At 48.9% G+C, this 20,823-nt stretch overlaps 1 protein-coding gene across 3 annotated transcripts in view; it reads left to right on the forward strand.

Annotated features, from left to right (window-relative positions):
• LOC121589482 (ABC transporter G family member 23) overlaps positions 1 to 20,823 on the forward strand; it is a 44,922-nt gene that overhangs the window by 21,190 nt on the left and 2,909 nt on the right. The window contains exons 2-11 of one of the 3 annotated variants that reach the window (XM_041908426.1): positions 8,470 to 8,932; positions 15,396 to 15,557; positions 18,610 to 18,728; positions 18,804 to 18,999; positions 19,094 to 19,295; positions 19,390 to 19,541; positions 19,612 to 19,756; positions 19,852 to 19,938; positions 20,045 to 20,435; positions 20,511 to 20,760. In XM_041908426.1, coding sequence (XP_041764360.1) covers positions 8,922 to 8,932; positions 15,396 to 15,557; positions 18,610 to 18,728; positions 18,804 to 18,999; positions 19,094 to 19,295; positions 19,390 to 19,541; positions 19,612 to 19,756; positions 19,852 to 19,938; positions 20,045 to 20,435; positions 20,511 to 20,760 — 1,715 coding nt within the window. In that variant the 5' untranslated portion in view covers positions 8,470 to 8,921. The remainder of the gene's footprint in view (positions 1 to 8,469; positions 8,933 to 15,395; positions 15,558 to 18,609; positions 18,729 to 18,803; positions 19,000 to 19,093; positions 19,296 to 19,389; positions 19,542 to 19,611; positions 19,757 to 19,851; positions 19,939 to 20,044; positions 20,436 to 20,510; positions 20,761 to 20,823) is intronic. The other 2 variants (XM_041908427.1, XM_041908425.1) reach the window with 2 other exon arrangements.

The following is a 20,823-nucleotide window of genomic DNA, read 5'->3' on the forward strand; positions in this document are numbered from 1 at the left end:
TGACGAATCTGAAGACCACCACAAACAAAATTGGGGTGGAAATTTGGGTCCCGAGACAAGAGTGAATATTTACTGCAAACGAGCTACAGTGAAAAGTTTGTCTGTTTGTGTGTGTGTTTTGAAAACTCACCTACTAGTGTTACCCGTTAGTTGGCCCTTGTAACACCCCGCCCAACCAAGGATGTGTTAACTTTTATTTGTGGCGAAATTTAATTAAAAAAAAACACACACACGCACGCAGTAAACACATACTGTGCAAATGAGTGCAAATATCTGTGCGTGCGTGTGTGTGTGTGTGTTTGTGTGTCTGTGCGGTGGTTTACAACTCCGAGAAACCGAAAAGTAACCAAAGTGTACACCGAACGGCACTGAAAAACGGAAAACAAACACATACCCGCAAGCACGATAATACGCGATGTGTGCGAAATCGGAAAAGCGCGATTCGGAACGGGAAATGAAAAGAAGAACCTTTCCCCTCCGCCTACCCAGCCAGCGCTCTTCCCCCCTGCTCCCCACTTTTCGCAAAAGGATGATGCGAGGTTGAGAAGAAGATTGTCGGATAGGAAGGAAAATTGTCATTACGCAATGGGGCAAACGGGCGGCGGAGCGTAGGGGATGCAATGGTGGAGCAAACGTAAAAGGGAGCCACACACACACACACACACACACGCCGTAGTGGAAACCTGTCTGGAGAGTGAAAATGATCGGAGTTGGGTGGTGGTGGTGGTACGCTGCATTCAATGAAAAGGAAAAGTTGTGTGTGAATGAATTTTCATTTTTGGTTACGACAGGGTGAGATATTGGGGGAAGGGAAAGAAAATTGGAAAAAGATAATGGAAAGAAGGGCAGAAGAGGAAGAAGAAGGAAGAGACGCAAAAGGCGATGGTTGAATCTGTGTGGAGCGGGCACGATGCTGCAAATAGCAATTGCTACACAAGCTGCACATGAAGGGCTTTATCCGTACATTGTATTATTAAATTTCTACTCCCAAAATCTCAGCTTACATCACATTACACGGGGCATTGATTAGTTCGCTCGGGTGTCTGTGTGTGTGTGTTACAAAGATCTTTGTTATTTAGTGCGTACGATGGGTGCGTGCTACCTAGTGAATGTGAAACTAACAACGATTGATCGCTCGCGACCCTAACTAGATTGCTCCAAGCGTTTGCTGCATTATGAAATTGGCTGTAAAGAAAAACCAGCCATTGGTCAACCGAGTGATCAATATCTCTCCAGCAAGCTGAAGAAAAAAGGCCCCCGCCACACCCTCATAAATCGATGTTTTACGGGACATTAGCTTGGAATAGACACCAGAAGGGGAGACTACACAAAAAGAAGCCAACTCTCACTCTCATTTGTCTCGATTTCTTGCCCCGATTGCCCCTCCGACATATGTGAAGCAGTCTCAGGCCTGCTCCTGCCGTCAGGCCTTTCGCTTTTCTTCTAACCGACATGTGGCCCGGTTTCACAGATCATTATTGGGACCGAATGGGAACCGGGCACGATTCTAGCCCCTTTAGTTTTGATCGATAAAAACCCCAACCTATCGCACAAACGAAGAAAAACATCCCCCCCAGAACGACCCATAAACACATACACCGGGAGGGGCAATGGAAACAGCAACTCCCCCTTCTTTTTGCACAATTGCCATTCCGCGCCGTGCGCTGGAGGATGCTGTTGCAACATTATGCATCGTGCGAGGATAATGCGACTGGTTTAAAACAACGCCAGCAACCACCGTCCGGCTGCCGTGCTGCTCTCCCTTCCTCGACACGTTTAGGCCGGGTTCGATCCCCGGCAATTAGCTGCCGTATCGATTGCGCAGCTGAGAATTCGTTACGCTGTTGGGGCGTTTGTGACCTCGGTGCACTGCCACCCGCTCGGTGCAGGCTTCAAATTATAATGCACCGCAAGAAGTTCTACCTCCAAGGCGGGACGGCAGCCGGAGCGGCCCCATCGATTGGGTGCTTGTGCTTGGGAGGGACAGCCTCAAAGGAATCTGGTTACATAAGGTCAAGCAAACAGGCGCACTGGGCGGCACTCAGACCTTTGCTGGAATGCGATCAAAGCTCGTTCGCTTTCGCTTTGGTTCGCTCCGAACACGCTGAAAGTGTGGTTGAATTTCACAACCCTCAAAAACACCAATGGGGGGATGCATTTTGAATGAAACTTTTCCAACACGGATTGCCTTGAACCTTGTGCGTCCGGTGCGTCCTTGCGTCCGTGCTTGGAAGGTGTAGTGTCGGGTGAAGATCCTTGAAGCGATCCTCGATTTCACTCTCTACCTCTATCTCTCTCCCACTCTCGCTATCAGAAGAAATTGCCCGTTCGATAAGACATGGCTGCGATCATCCACCAAAAAGCGTCAAAACAAAAGACTTGAATGCGCGATGAGAAAACTTGTTCTCGTTTTTGGTGTCGCATCTTCGCTTAGACGCATCGCCACAACGCATCGCTTCGATTGGAGGAAGGCCTTTGGGGTTGTCGAAGAAGGCCTGCACCCGCCCAGTCAATGCCAACCAGCGGACACCACCGAGCCTTCTAATAGCGGTGGGCTGGCGCTTTTTTTTGGTTTTGCTTTTGCTTTTTGGTACACAGCACAGCGCAGCAAACCCACCTGTGTCCCTGAGCAACGTGTTCGTAACCGAGTGCGTGCGTGTGTCTGTGTGCTTCTAAGTGTGTTTATGTTTTGAAACACTTTCAAACTCCCCCCACAAGTGTACCGTTTTTGCAAGGATTCGCCATCACACACGCACACACGCTCGCACAGGCAACCTCTCGCGCATAGTTTTCTTTGTCCGAGGCGAAGGCTCTTCTCCAAATTCCAAGCCAACCCCCCCCCCCCGGCGATGGTGTGCAATTGCAGTTTTACCGTTATGTAGCCGATGCAGTTCTGTATCGGCTCGGTTTTGGGCCTCAGCGACAAGTGCATGAGGTCTCTTGGGGAGGGGAGGGGAGGCTAAGGGGAGGTTCTCCTCACTCACCACGTTGAAGGTAATTCACTTTCAGCCACCTGAAAACTCACCATACCGTGCGCGGTGAGCTTTGGGCCGCGCGGACTCGTTCAAGTTCTTTGCTGGTGGCTGGCTAGCGAAGAAAAAGAAGCGAACCGTAAGCGAACTCACCCTTCCCCCTCCCCCGTGCGCCCGTGTGTATGCCGTGCCAGAAATCGAAAGTTTCACTACTGCGCACGGGGCACGTGGGTAGGGTGGGGAAGAAGAAGGCTGCTGCGACCAGCCAAAGGCCTTCACGGATGGGGGTTTTTCTTGTGTGCGCTCACACACACAAGCTGGTGGTGGCTTTCGAGCGCCGCAACCCCGTCAATGATTCGCACGCAGTAGCAGGCGAAGAGAGAGAGAGAGAGAGAGAGAGAGAGGGGGTTGAAATGGAGAGGGTGGCCAAACCAGTTGCGCCAGCAGCAGGCGGCGGCGGTGGCAGCGGGTTCGGTGCCGCGCAATACACACAGATTGACGTGCACAATGCATACTGGCTGGTTGTTGTTGTTGTTGTTGTTGTTGTTGCTGCAGAGCACAACACATGTGGAGGGACATTTCTTAAGCTCTTCGGCAAGCAGTTGTCTCGCAGAATGAGAGTGCTGCAGCCGTGTAGACACACACACCACACACACACACACACACACACACACACACACACACACACACACACACACCACACACACACCACACACACACACACACACACACACACACACACCACACACACACACACACACACACACCACACACACACACACACACACACACACAACACACACACCACACACAACACACACACACACACACACACACACACACACACACACACACACACACTCACACACTTATACAAATAGGCGCCTGATGTGCGTGAGCGAAACCGCAACCGAAACGATCCGTGTGCGCAAAAATGGCAGAATTAGATAAGTACGATTTCAAATCGAATTGGATAATCGCTGTTTGCCCTCCTCCCTCCCTCGCTGGCCCTCTTTTTCGTTCACGACTTTTCACACCACACACTCCCCACCCAAAAGGGGCCGTGCGTGCATACGAGTGTGTGTGTGCAGTGCTGGTGCGGCTACCGCACAGTATTGCGTTCCAATTGCGGACTGCGCGAGACAACATATCGTGCATAATAATAATAATCGCAACCACACACTCATACACACTTCGGTGGTGTGCGGCAACCTGCACGGCCAAGACTGCGCAAGACTGTGACGATGGCTGAGGTTTTCCACTGGATCTTGCTCTCTCTCTCTATCCCTCCCTGTGCAAGTTGATCTTTGCTAAGCAGCCGCCCATATGGCCGCCGAAGGTTGGGCGAGCTTTTCGGCGACCTGTTGCCTGTTGCTACCGTCCAAAGATTTTGCATAATCCCACCCAGCTGAGGAATGTAGGACACCATCTGGACGTGCTGGAGCGACCGCTGCAGAACACGCGTCCAAAGAGGCCCAAGTTTAGGCTCAGCCGGGTTTCGCGCTTCTGCGACTTCTCCTGCTCGCAAGCAGTCGGAGCCACACACACACACACACACACACACACACACACACACACACACACACACACACACACACACACACACACGGATGCCCATCCCAGCTGTTGCTGGTGACAGTGGCAAACACATTTGTGCTGTTTTTGCACTCTTCCCTCGGTCGGGAACTGCTGACCATTGCACAACTTCGGTCGCCGTACCGCGAAAGAAACCTTGCCACCGCCTTGTGCATGTGCGCGCCCGCGAGCTCCCTCGGCCGCGCCGTGTTTTATTATGCTTTTGGTTTGTTGAAGGTGTGTTTTTCTTGCTTCTTTTTGCACCTCACACTCGAGCGGCAGAGACACGATGAGCAGGCATCCGGCATGTGTCCACCGCGTCTATGACTGTCCCTCTGTCAAACACCTTTAACGTCAAAGTGAACTCGTCGCCGTCCGAGCGGTTTCTATCCAATGGTGCATACACACTCACACATACACACCGAAAACAGCACACAACGCCCGTAACCGCTTGGCCTCGAAATGATGCGATGGAAATGTGAAACCGCATGGAAATGATGGGAAAACCCAAACCCCCGCGCACGTGCGTGCGCCCACTGTGTTGGCTTGCGTGTTGCGTGCGCGCGGGATTGCAATCGAACGCAGCAGCAACAGCGCCCCGATTTGTTCTAAGCGATTGCACCGAAGACACACCGAGCACACCGAGTGTAATCACAACACACGGGGGCGGTGGTCTGTGTTTTCCGGTTGCGTGGCTAATCACTGCGCTTCACGCGTACGGCATCATTGTTTTGTGCTGTGCTTTTTTTTATCGAACGGGCGTCGGACGTGAAATTCTTATCCGCATTCGGAACCGTGTTCCGGAATTGAGCCGTTCGATTGGCAGAATCGAGTGTGAGAACCGGGCAAATTGGTTGCTCATCTTCTCAATCCCAATAGGCATCCGCTTCCTGCTAGCCGCTCCCGCCCATTATGGCGAAGTAATGAGCGGGGACGAAAAAATGGGAGAAATATTTTAAGGCAAATTTGCAAACATGCGCAACGCCGTCGTGCATCGTACGTAGGGGGTAAACAAAGACGCACTACGCTCATTATGGTCATTAGCCGTCCTGCCTGCATTAGGCATGCAAATGCGCCCACCGCCTTACTGATTGATACCTGCATTAGCAAAATCCCAAAGCAAAGTCCGTCGGAGCGCTAACAAGGCGGCAAGGCCAGTCCGTGCTTCCGTGTTCGATTGGAAAGGATCTGGGAGAAGAATTTGCGCACTTACGCATGCTTTCCGAGGAGGGAGCAAATCATGCTAAAAGCTTCCTTTTTATCTGTCTGGACAGAGCTTGCCATCATTTCACCCTTAAAACTTGGCTCTTTAATTAACATTTTCTCTTCCCTCTTTTTTGGCAAGATATGAAACCTTTTCTGCTGGTCTGCTCGCGACACCTGCCGCGCAGTTTGACTTCCGCTTCGCCCACCAGATCGAATTGCTGCATAAATTTAGCCAGCCTGACCACATCCCCCTGAAAAGTACAATCTCCTGTCGTCCAGTCCAGCTGGGGACGGGTAGATCCTGTTTTATTTCCTACCGCGACCGTGTGCGACCGAAGTTCGACCGAAAGCTCACATTCGACCCTCTAGTCGAAGGCTCGTCTTGGCTGCGTTGCGACGCAGAAGAAAAAAAAACAGCGCGGGGAGGAATCACATCCAAATTGGCCGATCTCCGGTATCACGGTGCGGAACAGGTTTCTGGCTTGCTTTTGCACACACACACACAAATGCGATATGCGAAATTGTGAGCAACATAAAATGTGTCCCATTTGCATAAAGCAAATCTTTTCCGTTGGCGGGACGGCGAATATTAGATCACACGCCGATACAAGATTTGCTGAATATTTGCATGCTTTTTTCTTCTGTTTGAATGTTGAATAGCTCATGTGTGAATATTTGTGAGCGATCGGGCCGTGTGGCATCTGACAGCGTGCGTGTGTTTCTGTTGCTGGCCGGGTAAGCCACGCGGTCGGGCTGCTGCTGCTACTGGATCAAATTACTTATTCATTTTGTTGTATGATCATTTAGGCATTTTACACGCCTGTTTCTTAAAATTTTCGACCAACTTGAAGAGAGAACTTAAAACTGTAAGTGGTTTTCTCTCGTTTGCAAAGTGTTCTTGCGCCTCAGAGCATTCGAATTTTTGCTCTTGCCCAAACACAGTAGAGTGGCCTCAATTGTATACATTTGTTTGAGCGGTCTGGCAAAAACGGTGATCACCGAGAAGTTGATGAGATTCGAGCAAGAAATCGAAAACAAAAAAATGAAAAATTAAACAAAACAATACAAACAACATTCAAACACACCAACAACCACCGAAATGTTGCAATCTCATCCAACTGCCACAGTAGCCGACCGATCGCTGACGGCTTGACGGAGGGTTTGTAGCTAACGGTGCACACAATAATGCTCTCCACCCCTCCCTCAATCAGCCCTTCTCAATTTGAGTGTTTGTGTGTATCTATTTGCTCCCCCCCTCCCGCTTTCCAGTGAAGAACCGAAACCGCGACCGCGAGTCGCGCTGGGGGCCGTCGAACCGTTCTTGGTACGCCGTTCGGTTCTTGGCGGTTTGGCAACAGCGTCGATGTTGGTTAATTTGTTTTGCTCGCGGTCCCCCGTGCCCCGTGTACACACCACCTCACCACTTCAGCGACGTAACGAGAGCCATGAACTGTGTGGCTGGCTGTGTGGTAGAACGATCCATTGCAAGCGAGCCAAAGGCCTCCACCGTGTACGGCTGCCATTAGCACAAGTGTGGTTATACAAGAAGTCCTTCGTGTGATTGGTTTGAGCTGTGTGTGTGTGTTGCTGTGCAAATTGGTAGAGTTGTGTGCGTGTGCACACAATCACACACACATGCCATGTCCTCTTCATGCGAGCACCACTTTGGCTTGAATGTTTTTCGCGTCGGAAAACCAGTCGGACCGGGGGTTGCTTAATTCTGGTCCGAAACGAATCCGCACCAACCACAATCGCCTCGAATGTGTGTGCATGTGTGCAGCTATGCACGCTGGAGGGTCGGCGCTTGGCGGGTCGGTCGGTGCAGTGGGATGCAAAATGTTGAAATCGATGTTTGCTGCCCGTGCGCTGAAGCATTAGCGGAATGCAGCAAATTGAACTGCTGCTGCTCCATCCATCCAGGCTCGCCACTCGAAAGCTCGAAGCTCAGCCGCTCCAACTGTTTGGGGGGTGGGAGGTGTTAGGTGCGCGATCGCGTGCAGTGTCGTAACCCGCGAGCGAGGAGTGTAAGATCGTTCGCTTGTTTACTACACGTCCCCGCGCCACAGCGTTTGCCGCAAGGGGTTGTGGTGTGCTGCACGGGCGGGGTTTATGAAACTTTTTACCGCCATCTCGGGCGCATCGCGATCGGAAGCACCGACCAAACCACAAAAACCACAGAACGCCGTGTCGTCTTCCATCTTCTAGCCCCTCCTGCCCCCCTGTTTGCGGGTGGGAAATTACGCGCTTCGCGTCGGGAATGGGGCAGAACGATGCGGAACTGCTCCGAGAACCGAGCGTTGGCGGGGGATGAGCTACTCACTTTCTCACTGCCCACTACCGGTTTGCGATTGAGATCTACGGCGCTCGGAAGATGCTAATGCCTTTAGCATCAACCCTCTCCACCATTTCCCGCGTTGTTCCGCGCCGGCGCTGTCTTTTTTCAACGTCATCATCCTAGTGCCGGCTGCCGATTCCGTGTCCCTGTGCTGGTGGGAGTCGAGTTTGCACAGTGCCAATGCTCTCCCCCCTCCAACACGACCCCCCTCCCCCCCCCTCCCCCCCCAATCGGTCGGTGTCTGTTGTGTGTGCGTCCCGACTTTCAGTTCAGTTCGGTGCTAGAACTCGCCGCGGAAGTTGTGCCAAAACTGAAACGAAGCTGTGCAAACGTTCTGCTTCCGTGAGCCACGCGTGATTAACCTTTGCCTTTCCCTTGCAGTCAATGTAGTCGTGTTTCGATAAAAGTTTTCACCCCGTTTTATTTCGGTTAAATTCATCATCCGGCAACGTCGTGGTCAGCGCAGTGTTTCTGTGGATAAAGTGCAGTTCAGTTCTTAACAAAAGCAAGCAAGCAAACTGTCCAGGACTGTTCCGTGGACGCGGCCTGCCACCAGTGGCCACTGTGTCGGAAAACCGGACATTACAATCTACCGCCGCTGTGGAACAGCCGTAGTGTGTAGCCGCTTTTCCTTTTTTCTGTGGGGAAAACCACTTTCCCCCGGCCGAAAACAGTGCCCCAAAAGTGCTGGCAAACCCGTCAATTAGCAGCCAAACCGACAACGGAAGTGCGCTCACAAACAACCGAAAACCGCCGTTGCCGCCGTCGCCGACTGTTACGCCACCGGTGTACACCCCGCTCGACCAAACGGACGCACAGAAATACATGATAAAATGTTGATAACGTAAGTAGACCGGAAGCAATCATACACCTATTGTATGTGTTTGTCTAAAAAACACTATCTCGCCAGTAAAGTGATTGGTGTCACGTAAAAGAGTTCACTGGGCAGGCGGAGGCTGAACAACTGAATCGCTTTTTAAATAGATAGGTTTTACAATCGATTGGAAAAACAGAGGAATTGGAGATTATTGTTGTAAAACAGTTGGTTTAGTACCAATAGTACTTTTTCATAAAGACAAAAAATAGGTTCATTCTACTGTATGATAAATACGGAAATTGAAATAACAAAGTAAAAGGATCCTTAACTGTTTGAAAGTGTCAAACAATCCTATAATTAGCAAACATTAAGCTCAAGAAATATTACTCACGCTCAATGGAATAATTTTTAGCAATGAAAGTGGTTTAACTTCCAATAAATATGTTTGTAGTTGGATGAGAGTGTCTCTGAAGATTCGTTTGCAAAAATACATTTTTTATCTGCCTTCTTTTGGAAGTGTGTGTCAAATGAGGCCTGTTGAATATGAAAATGAGATGAAACGCATTATAACGGTACATGACAGTTGGATTAATGCATATGATTCGAACAACTATTAAACAAATTTCATTCGTAAAAAAACGTGTTAGCATTTGTGATATAAAAACTGAAACGAAAGAGAATGGCGAAAGTGCCTGATGTTTAGTAAAATTAACATTGGTCAAACTGAACGAAAACTTGTTTTTCAACATCAAAATAACATTAACATAAACACAAATGACAACTGCTTGAGAGGTGTACGAAACACCTAAAATACATGCATTCTGATTTGTTTTATTTTGTACAAGCTAAAATTGGCATTAGGCTATAGTTACTTTTTTAAGTGAAATGTTTGCTATGTATTATTCACATTTTATAAAGATGGGAATGTCTACTACCTTTACCGCAAACGGGGGTTCGTTGTCTGGGACTGTTGAAATCACCACAAGCAGGAAAGTTTATACGGGATGTGTGAAAAATGTAACCCACACTAGTTTTTAATTTAGACTTGGTACGATGTTAAGTGGTGGATTTCACATTTGTAACTGAAGGCTGAAGCTATTTGGATTTTTTTTTATTAAGTGTTATGCCAATGGTTTAAAAGAAGACGAAAAGATGCAAATTGTATTAATGTACACAGTGTTTCTCAACAACTATGTTCTGTTATTTCCCATATTCAAAAACACCGGATAAATAGTAAAAATAAAATATGGGAATGTCTTTAGGTAACCAGAAATAACAGTTGCATTCAACATCTGTTGTACTTTGAACTCAAATTTGTAGTGGGAAAAGATAAATATTTTATACAAACACTGTTTATACTCCCATTTATACCAATATATGTTTATACCAATCATGCATTGATTTATCATTCATGATTGTTTCCTGCTTAATTTACCTCTGGTTTCAACACACTAATTGACTGCAAAATATCTATTTTAAATAGGTTTTGCATTAACATCTGCTTCAACATCGTCCCATGGCCCCTATAACCCTTTCTGTGTATTTGAAACAGAACGCTTTCCGTCTGCTTAGCGAAGCAGAGAAAATTTCAGTAAACGATATCTGTTTTGTAGGGTTTAATGCAAACAGTAATTATGAATGTTATTATTTAAAAAAAACTCTAGATATTTTTCTTTGTTACATAAGTTTTTGCAAGCAAAACCGTCTTTATTTTTATAACTATTATTTACGCAAAAATTGTTCGCATTTTTTTACTGTTGACGCTTTTATACATATTCTTCATTAATGTTAACATATTGTTTTGGCCATCAGAAGCAATCCGCAATGATAAAACGCAATTTGTAAAACAGAGCTGTTTTTTTATTTTGAATCACCCCCTCACCTCCGCTTTCCCGTCGTACCGGTGCTATAGAAACGAAACCACAAACCGATCAACAAAGATTGATTGTGGACTCGCTCGCTGACGGTGGCGACCCGGGCGGCCAACCAGGTGGGGCAGCACGATCAAAGCAATTGTGTAATTGAGCCATCATCAACCATTCAGCGATGGCTAATGCGATCGTTTTAGTCAATGTTTTACAACGGCTCGCTAGCCTATCCGCCTTCCACCTTCTCCCCATGACAGCACGGAGCCACCGCGGGTTGTATCGTTCCGAGCTTGGGTTGTAATTGTTTTGTGTAGTGTTTTTCTCCAAACCGTGCCGCTCACCCACCAGTGGCCGCAGTTTCGGTGCCATCGGAGGCATCGTGCTTTTTCACCTTTCTTCGGCTTAATTGCGCCACATTAAGAGATGGTCGGAGTGAAACGACGAGCGCAACGAACGCCGCTGTGCTACTGTGCCGGTGATTATTCGCGTGCGCATTACGACATATGCCCGCCGGGGGGCTGAAATTGTAAGCTTGCCTGTAACACAGCAATAAAATGATCACAAGAAACATTCCGGTGACACCGATAGTGGACCGGCATGCCTCCGAGTAAGCGTTGTGTTGTGCTCATATTTAGGAGATGCTGTTTTGATGCGATTTTATGTGTGAATTGGGCGTGGAGAGGGTCCATATAATGTGTACGATATTATCTTTTAAATCAAGTTTAAAGCCATAAACCACATTGGATGGCTTTAAAGTGGAAAAAATACATTTTTTCGTACAACAACATAGAAGACTGCCATCATTCCCTTGACAGCTGCGTGATACTTTCCTGCTTTGCATACCAAATCTGCGACATTTTCTTTCCTATGTGACGAAGGATAAACGTGGATTTTAGGATTCTCTCTAGGATTTAAATATTCTCGAGGATACCGGCAAACCTGCCTTAACAGCAGTCGCAACCGCTGGCCCGTGAAAAAGACTGCAACGGCCGTGGCGGCGACGAACCGCCGACAACGATACACAAGCGACAACAGCGCCCGACTTGGTGTGTGCGCGATCGCGATGTTATACAACAAACGAGACGGCCTACATTTCCGAAGGTCAATTCAGTTTCGTTCACCGCTGCACCGGACCGGGGTGAATGTGTGTGCGTGTCGTACAAACTGTCTTTTTTTTGTTTGTTTGTTGCTGTTTCATCTGTTTAATCTTCCCTCCAGACTGTCTCCCCACCCCAGAGGGTTGGCCCACTCGGTTGGCAATCCAACAACGGCCATCCGCGAGCTAGAGTGAGAGAAAGCCTTGCGATGGCGCGTACGCCATTAGTGTGCGCCGTCAATAGACGTTTGGTAGTGTCCACCTTAAGCGGACGCACGGGCCCAGGCGCCTGTGTATGGGTGCGATCGGTAGCGATCGTACGATTGGCGACGCACCAAACCTCGTTCGAACCCATTTTCGATTCAGTGATGCGTGCGTGCGTGCGTGCGTGTGCTGGTGAATTTTACACCGTGCAGCCATCTTTCCTCTTTCATCGAATCTGGTATTCAAAATGCGAACCACCATTTAGCGAAAACCGCTCAGGTACGCACCACCACATGGCAGTTGCGTCTCTTGCTTGAAGGAGGCAAATGTTGCCCCTTGCCGCGTCCCCTGCGTTGCTTCAAGGCGGCTGCGATGGGGCTTTGCGTGGTACACACTGTAAAGTGCACGAGGTACAGAGGTCGGTTTCGATTAGAAAACCGGTTCGCAGGGCGGCGAGGCACCGCAGCGCGGAGAGCATGAAAGGTCGCCCCGCGGATTGAAGTCCAGGGGACCAAAGGGGTAATGGTACTGGTCATGGTACTGGGTGGAACGAAACGCAAATGTGTGACCCCGCTTCGGAGCGGTGGAGCGCATTAGCAGCGACGGTGCTGTAATAAGGGTAAATAAATGTTTCAGATTTCTAGCGTCCACCCGCCAGGGGCAGAGTACCAAAACCAATTGAGGATTGGTCATGACACAAAGTACGCACATCACGCCACTTTGCGTCGGGTTTTTTTTTTGCTTCTCTCGTCCCTTCTCTTGGCTCGCGAGTGACTCGGCGTCGAGAGAGGTAGATGGCCACGCACTATAAGCGGCCATCTTCAAGGTTAGCACCCTTTCGACTGTACTTAGACGACATGCGGGTGATAATGGGACGACCGCTGCTGACGATGGAACGTCACAGTATGTTTCGTTTAACGAGCTGTCTTAAAATGCTTCCCGGTTCCCATATAACATATGTCGGCCGTTTCGGAATAACACAATCACATTGTGACAGGTGGAATATTCGTACCGCTGGAACCGTCTGCGTCTGCCGTCCGTTTGCAAGTAATGATGTATATTACGGTCTGCCGGGCACTAAACAGAATCTTAATGAACAAAAGTGCAGACAACCCAACACAAAAGAAATATCGCCCAACACGGCGCAAAGTCTAAATATCATTACCGCTCAAATGCGTTCGCTGCTTAGCGGCCCCCGGAGAGCGACGGGTTGCAGGCCAACACAAAAACCCCTTTCCCAGACAAGATGGCGGCAAACGGTGGTGCGTATGGTGAAACAAAAATGGTCACCTTTTTTTGTATTTGTTGGCTCCTTTGTTCGTACTGCTTCCTGCTTCACGGCCATCTTCTTCGAACCGAAGTGACTTCCTCGTTCTGGAGACGCACACCTGCGCGCATGATCCGTACCGTAGCGATCGAACTCGAAGCCACCTGACGTAAGACGAAAGCGTCGCCAAGCGTCATCGTTTTGCTTGCCTTGTGTGATGCGGGGTTAAAGCTGCGATGGAATGTTCAAAACTTAACTGAAATATTCTTTTAAATTTTGGAATTTTAATATTTTGCAAAAATCGTATCTCATTTGATTATTGCTTTTTTATTAGGCCTTACTCTCCGCCTTACCCGATCGTTAAGAGCCCTTTAATGTTGCCAATGCTGCAGCACAAAGGAAAAACTTGTCGGGTCCACCCGGGACCCGAGCAGACCCTGCAAGGATGATTCAGCGTGCGGCCAACGTTCCGGTGTCCTTGAAAGTTCAACTGCAAACGCTCGGCAACTGGTTTTCACCAACCCAGCCGCTGGGCTGCTGCGTGCTGGCCTCCCCGTACACGCCGAATGCTGTTGGAAAGCCCTCGCGCGGAGTTTTCGAAAGCTTCTGGCCTCGCGCACTGCTTGCGGGCAAAATCTAGCTTCCATAAACGAAAGCGGCGGCGCTGCATCCAGGTGTGCAACTGTACCCAACCACCCTGCGCTCGCTCGGGCAAGGGGCATTTTTTGTTTTCAATTGTTTTATTTTCATTCATCCGGCAAAGATCTGCGGCTGCGATCGCTGCGAAAGGCGGAAGTACTTTGCGCGGTGTTTATTTCGGTGAGCAGTGGATCGTCGATCACGAAACGACACACGCACACATATGCGGCCATAAATAGAAGGACCACAAAGGGGATTGGCCTGTTTGACCAGTGCGTGATGATGATGATGTTGGTGATCATGCTGATGGTTGACGATTGCGCAGCCGATGTTCACCGCTGTTTCGAAACGTTCGATAAGCAGTGTGAGGGATACGGGGGAGGCTTACGCATGGCATTAGCATAATGTGACCTTCCAGTCCCGGAATCGCCGGGACGGATGGGAAAATTTGTGTGACACGCCGTGTGCCAGAGCGCTGTCCGGGTTGGGGCAACTGATTTGTGTCAACCGTTGCGGTTACTCAAACTCAAACGAGGCCATTATCATCGTGCCTTTTTGAACCGGGTGTTTGGTGTTATCGCGTGGAGCTCACCGAATTGATCGACTTGGGACTCTGATGATAGACGCGATACATTGAAGCACAGTTTAACCATCAAAAAAACGCTCTCTCTCTTTCGCTGCCTCTAATAAACAGCTGCACAAGAGCAACCGGTCAAACCCAGTTAATTATCAAACCGATTTTCCGTTCACCACCAACAGACGGCGACTCACTGAAAACCTCTATCCTAGACCTAGTTGTATCCGGGCCAAACTTTCCAGCGGCTATGCGTCATTCCTCCGCAGGTCGTTAAAATTCCACTCCGTTATATAAACGTATCACCGCACGGAGTTCATCGGAAGGATCAAAGTGTGTGATCGTCACTGCAAGTGGACCGATCTGCTCGAGCGCCTCGTCTAGCGCTCGCCCTCTGCTGCAGGCAAGCTGAATCAAGGCTAGATGTGCAATTGCAATTAGTCAGCGATGGTTTGCCACTAATCGCGATCTGTGTGTGTGTGTTTTTTTTCACTCACTGTATTTGAATTGTTGGAAAATGGGTAGAAAAAAGCACCCTCTAATGTGCACAACAATTGGCAGCAGCAGTGTGGTTGCGGTTGGATTGCAAGCAAGTCGACTACAAAGCGCAACGAATACAATCAGGCGAAGCGAACGAACCGTTCAGCCAGTAATGAATCGCTGCCTGTATCTATACGATCTTTACACGTTTGCAGCAACAATATTGCAGTGCCGTTTGGTTCAATTTGACCCGCTTTGTGCTGTCTTAATTTTTTCCTAAATGCCTATTTTTAAACAATTTTTTCTACTTGTGATTAAAATATTAACTAACCCTGTTTTCCTATTTTCTCTCCTCTCTTTAGCGGCAGTGAGACGAGCGTGGCCACGATCGACGATGGAGGGACGATGTGGAGCAGACAGCATAATGCCGTCTCCGTACGGCATGCGTTCAAATCGTACGGCACCAAGAAGAAACCAAATCAAGTTCTATCGAATCTTAACATGACAGTAGCCAAAGGAACTATGTAAGTACACCCGTACAATGGCCGCGTGCATCGTACATCACAACAAACATACACAGACGCTGCTCGTTTCGGTTGACCGCTTGGGGATGATGATCGCAAGCGCAAACGTTTCGCGTGCATCTTCCGTCATCCGAAACCTGTTTGTGGTACCGATGACTCATCATGATCATGTTATGCGCAAAATTGTTATGATGCTTTTTTTGGTTGTGTTTGCAACACACCAGACTTGAGATTGCTTTAGCTCAACGCTGGTTCCTGGTTGGTTGGACAATTTTGCAACGCTGATCTTGTTAATTATTTTTGCCCAGCTTCGTTCAATACGCTCATCCACATTGTCTTAACGCGGTTTCTCTTATTAAAAGCCCCCCTTCTGAACTCATTAGGTTTGTGCGTTTTTCGTTCGATACGGGCACGGCGCGTTCCCTTATGTAATGTTTACGGTTTTGGCAACTTGCGCCTTATTTTTGGCACGGTAACAGAAAAATCAATCACGCCCATCCCGCACTCCCATTGATTATTCGATACGGCCCTCTCCCAGCGGGCACGGATGTGAAGAGCATTCCGATGCACAGCGTTTGTACAGTGTGTGGAAATTGCCAAACGGGTGCGAGTTCGTTTGCCTTTGCGGATTAACCTTGAAGGTCAGTTCAAGTTGCTCGCCGAGTGGCTCCACGTGTGGGATGGTGGGAAAACCCCTGGCTTAGGTTGGGAAGAAATTAAAAATACAACTTGCAGAAATTGTGTTTGATCGATCGTGCCAAACATCTGTTGCTTTAGCAGACACATCCCATTCCACATACTATGCACGGAAGTAATTACGGATCGTGTCGGCGCTTTGCTAATCATCAGTAACCTTCCCCGTTTTTCACTCTATTGCTACGACTATCGCACCGGCGTCCCAAATGAAAGGTAGCAATTTTACTCTCAATTTATGTGGTGTGCATCGTTTGGGGCGCACTTCAAAGCCAGCGAACCATGTAAAAAGGTTGTCTATACTTGCACTTGCCGGCGCCGCAATCACCGTGTATGACGGGCTTTCGGTTGACCGAGAATTAACCTTTTTTGTGAATGGTGTTGTTGGGCGGAGAGGAATTTGTGTTTGTTAAAGCACACTTTCCCCGTACACACCTTGCTGAGCGTCCTTGCTAGCGTGTGGCAGCACCATTCCTTCGCGGGCGGGTCGAATGTGCAAGGGTCAGTTCCGGCACAGCCGTTGACAGTAACTATTTACATCAACATGCACCAGCATCGCTCGCTATTGTGAGGCAGTATGAAATGCACCGTGCCTAATGCGCGTGGAATGCGCGACCCTTTGACAATTGCATGATCATCGTTTGTTCGCAGAGGTAATTGCTGTAATCATGGCCAATTATACCACAGCTGAAGGGTTATGGGAGCATTGTCATATTCTAGGTGAATATCTAGATTATTTGATATAAAAAAATACATCGCAAATGGACTCTTCTTTAATGCACTTCAAAGGTTTACTAAAGAATGAATGCTCATAGCCTTTTTTCTCCTCGCAACTTGAAAGCAGGAAAGCAATCGGACACGGAATATGTACTTGAATATCTTTTGTTTGTGCTTGCTTCTTTGCGCTGCCCGTTTTATGATTTAATAACAATTGCCGCGGTACAATTTGGCGGCCACACATTCACGCCATGTGCGCCCGGGCGTTTATGATGAAGCTTGAGCTCATTTCACTTATGACATGTACACACATTGTCTTCGTCGATTCGTTCGAGTGGAATCATCCGACTCAGGGCCCGGGGTGTTTCCGTTTCCTCATATGTGTAATGTGAACGCGCCCCGCCGCCTCCTGAAACCAGGCAACAATCACTCGAGATTCGTTGCGTACCACACTCGTCCTTGGACGGAACTAGCTTCCGGAGCATTGTTCGATGAGCTGAGCACCCGAAGACACGTTTCAGCAGTAAAGCTGAGCATGTTGGAGCTGTTTGAGGGGTTTCAAATACAAAAAAAAGTTATTTGAAACTTTAAATGTCAAGGTGGCTGAAGGGATCCCTTTTTTCGTCGTTGTTGTTATTGTCGGGAAGGTCACGGCAAGGACGCATCACCATATGGGACAGGTTAACTCGCACAGCTTATCAGCAACGCGAAGTAAGCATGAGATATAAAAAAACACCGAAGACACATAACCAAACAATAAGTAAGCAATATGTATGGCAAGACCGCTTCATTTGTGCAATTAAAAGAAAAGAACAATAAGTCACGGGCAAAGCCAAACTTTGTCGGCCATATCAAACGACTCCATCGCTAGACAATACATTTCAATGCGGCCCGAACTGACAACGACAAAGACACATTCTTGCCCGTCCAGCCCGAAGGGTTGATGGCCATCCAGAAGCTGTAGCAGAGCTCCTTTCCGGTGAGTTTGGTCGCTTGATCGCGCCCATCGCCCCATCTCGGGACGAGTGCAAGTCCATTAGATGCACATCTCGGCCGGATCGGTACAACGGCGGCACAACTTTTATTTGCACAACCCTCACGGCTAACGCGCTTTATTACACTCGAAGCGTCAGGGAATGTGTGTCTGATTCCACCGTTCACCATTGCGCTTGCGAAGAGTCCACCTTCCACATCCACGATGGCCAGAATGATTATTTATTTCGTAGCCCTAAGCAGTCGCACGGAGGCCATCTCCAACGCAAATGGATATCCTCCAGTGGGGTTGGAGTTGGAGGTGTCCAAAGGCGCACATAAATCGTTGGCACGTGATCGGAATGGAATCGCGGGCGTATGGAATAGAACGCGCTCATTTGGTACGCGCTCGTATTCGTGCATCGATCAGTTGGCGTGCTTGTTGTTAAGCTGCCTGTGATGTGCGTTGTGCTTCTTGTGCCAAACTGGTGCCTGAAGGTGCTTTAGCACGACACTTTATGCAAACAATTAGCTCCGGTTTACGACGGGACCAGTTGACGGTGGAATCTAACTAATCAACAAATCGAGCGTTGACGTGTCGTTGTAAAAAAAAGCTTCGCTTTTTTAAACCTCTTCTTTTTCACAAACTTTTTCTTCCCAATCCATCCAGTTATGGACTTTTAGGAGCATCCGGTTGCGGTAAAACGACACTTCTATCGTGCATAGTAGGACGAAAGCGACTAAACTCAGGAGAAATATGGGTCCTCGGTGGAAAGCCGGGAACGAAGGGTAAGTGGTATCAGCAAGAGTCGTTTTATTCTGAACTTTCCCCAACTTACCAATTCTTGCTCTCCTCATCCAAAGGATCCGGTGTCCCTGGAGCCCGCGTAGGATACATGCCGCAGGAGATTGCTCTGTACGGTGAATTCTCGATCCGCGAAACGATGATGTACTTCGGCTGGATCTTTGGCATGCACACGTCCGAGATCGTCGAGCGATTACAGTTTCTGCTCAACTTTCTCGATCTGCCATCAGAGTCTCGGTTGGTGAAGAATTTGAGGTAGGTAGTCCCGCATAGTGTGGCGCGCATGAGAGTAGGGCCCTGTCATCTAACCTGTCTGCGTGTTTGTGTGCGATTCTTTTCCTCCCCAAAGTGGTGGCCAACAGCGTCGTGTATCGTTCGCCGTAGCCCTGATGCACGACCCGGAGCTGCTCATTCTCGACGAACCGACCGTCGGTGTGGATCCACTACTTAGACAAAGTATATGGAATCATCTGGTACACATCACCAAGGCCGGCCAGAAAACCGTCATCATTACGACGCACTACATCGAGGAAGCCCGACAAGCACACACGGTAAGGAGTGGCGATCTTTGACCTCAACGGCTTCGTTACTAAGACTGTGTTGTGGACGATCAATTCTTCCATCTCAATTTCTTCTCTTTTTCAGATCGGTCTGATGCGATCGGGTCGACTGCTGGCGGAAGAGTCACCGAGCTGCCTGCTGTCGATGTATCGCTGCAGCAGCCTGGAGGATGTCTTCCTGAAGCTGTCACGCAAACAGGGCCAAGCCAATGTGGCACCAGCTGAGCTGAACATCAGGTAAACCATTAGTGTGTGCTTGTTAGATCTTGCAGTAAATTAACCCAATCGAATGTTTCTTATCGTACAGCAACAACATATCACTGTCGGCACTGGCATTCGGCAACAAAAAGGACAACCCAGTCTACGTCAGCCAGGAAAGTGGTGTCGTCGGACTTAATTTCCACCAGAGCAAGGAGGTGCTCATCAGTGACAGTAACGGATCCACCATTGCTGTAAGTACACTCACTCTATCTTGCTCTCTTTCTTCGTGGTAGGATGTCTGATATCCTGTAACTTATTAACCAACTATCTCTCCTTTCTCATGCAGATCAATGGACTCAATGGATCTGCTCCCGGTGCGATCAGTCAAGCGGTCGAGTGCGATAACTGCACCGAATGTTCGGGTTGTTCCAACGTAAGTCGTACATGAACCCGCAACGATCACCTAAACTGGTTAATTATTTGTATTTTCCCCCATCTTTTTTTCTCATCCCGGAACTTCTCCCCACCAACCACCAAAGTTTACGTCGAAGGGAAAGATCCGTGCCCTGCTGGTGAAGAACTTCCTGCGCATGTGGCGAAACGTGGGCGTGATGCTGTTCATCTTCGCCCTGCCCGTCATGCAGGTGATCCTGTTCTGTCTGGCGATCGGGCGTGATCCTACCAACCTGAAAATGGCCATCGTTAACGGTGAAATGAACTCGACCATCGGGGCGGACTGTGCGTTCGATCCGGGGTGCAGCTTTACCAACCTATCCTGTCGCTACCTGAGCCACCTCAACACGACGATCGTGAAGGAATACTACTCGGACCTGGACTCGGCGCTCGGTGCGGTGCGGGACGGCAACGCTTGGGGCGCACTGTACTTTACGGACAACTTTACGGATGCACTTGTGGCGCGTATCGCTCTCGGTAGGTCTCGACGAAAAGGGCGTCAAGAGTGGAAGGATGTACTGCACTGTACTGTAATGGGATTTGCTTTTACAGGACGCGATGCTGACGACGAGACGCTGGACCAGTCGGAAATTCGCGTGTGGCTCGACATGTCCAACCAGCAGATCGGCATCATGCTGAACCGCGACCTGCAGGTCGCGTATCGGGAGTTTGCCCAGCAGCTGCTGCGAGTGTGCGACAACAATCCGAAGCTTGGCGATGTTCCGATCCAGTTCAAGGCTCCGATCTACGGTACCAACGATCCGTCGTTCACTGATTTCGTCGCACCAGGAGTCATTTTGACGTAAGTGTTTCTGCCCCACCCGGATGCACCCGTGCAATCGCCGTGTAAGCTTAACGTAACCAC

The sequence above is a fragment of the Anopheles merus genome, chromosome 2R, assembly GCF_017562075.2.
Source record: "Anopheles merus strain MAF chromosome 2R, AmerM5.1, whole genome shotgun sequence".
NCBI classification, from domain to species: Eukaryota; Metazoa; Arthropoda; class Insecta; order Diptera; family Culicidae; genus Anopheles; species Anopheles merus.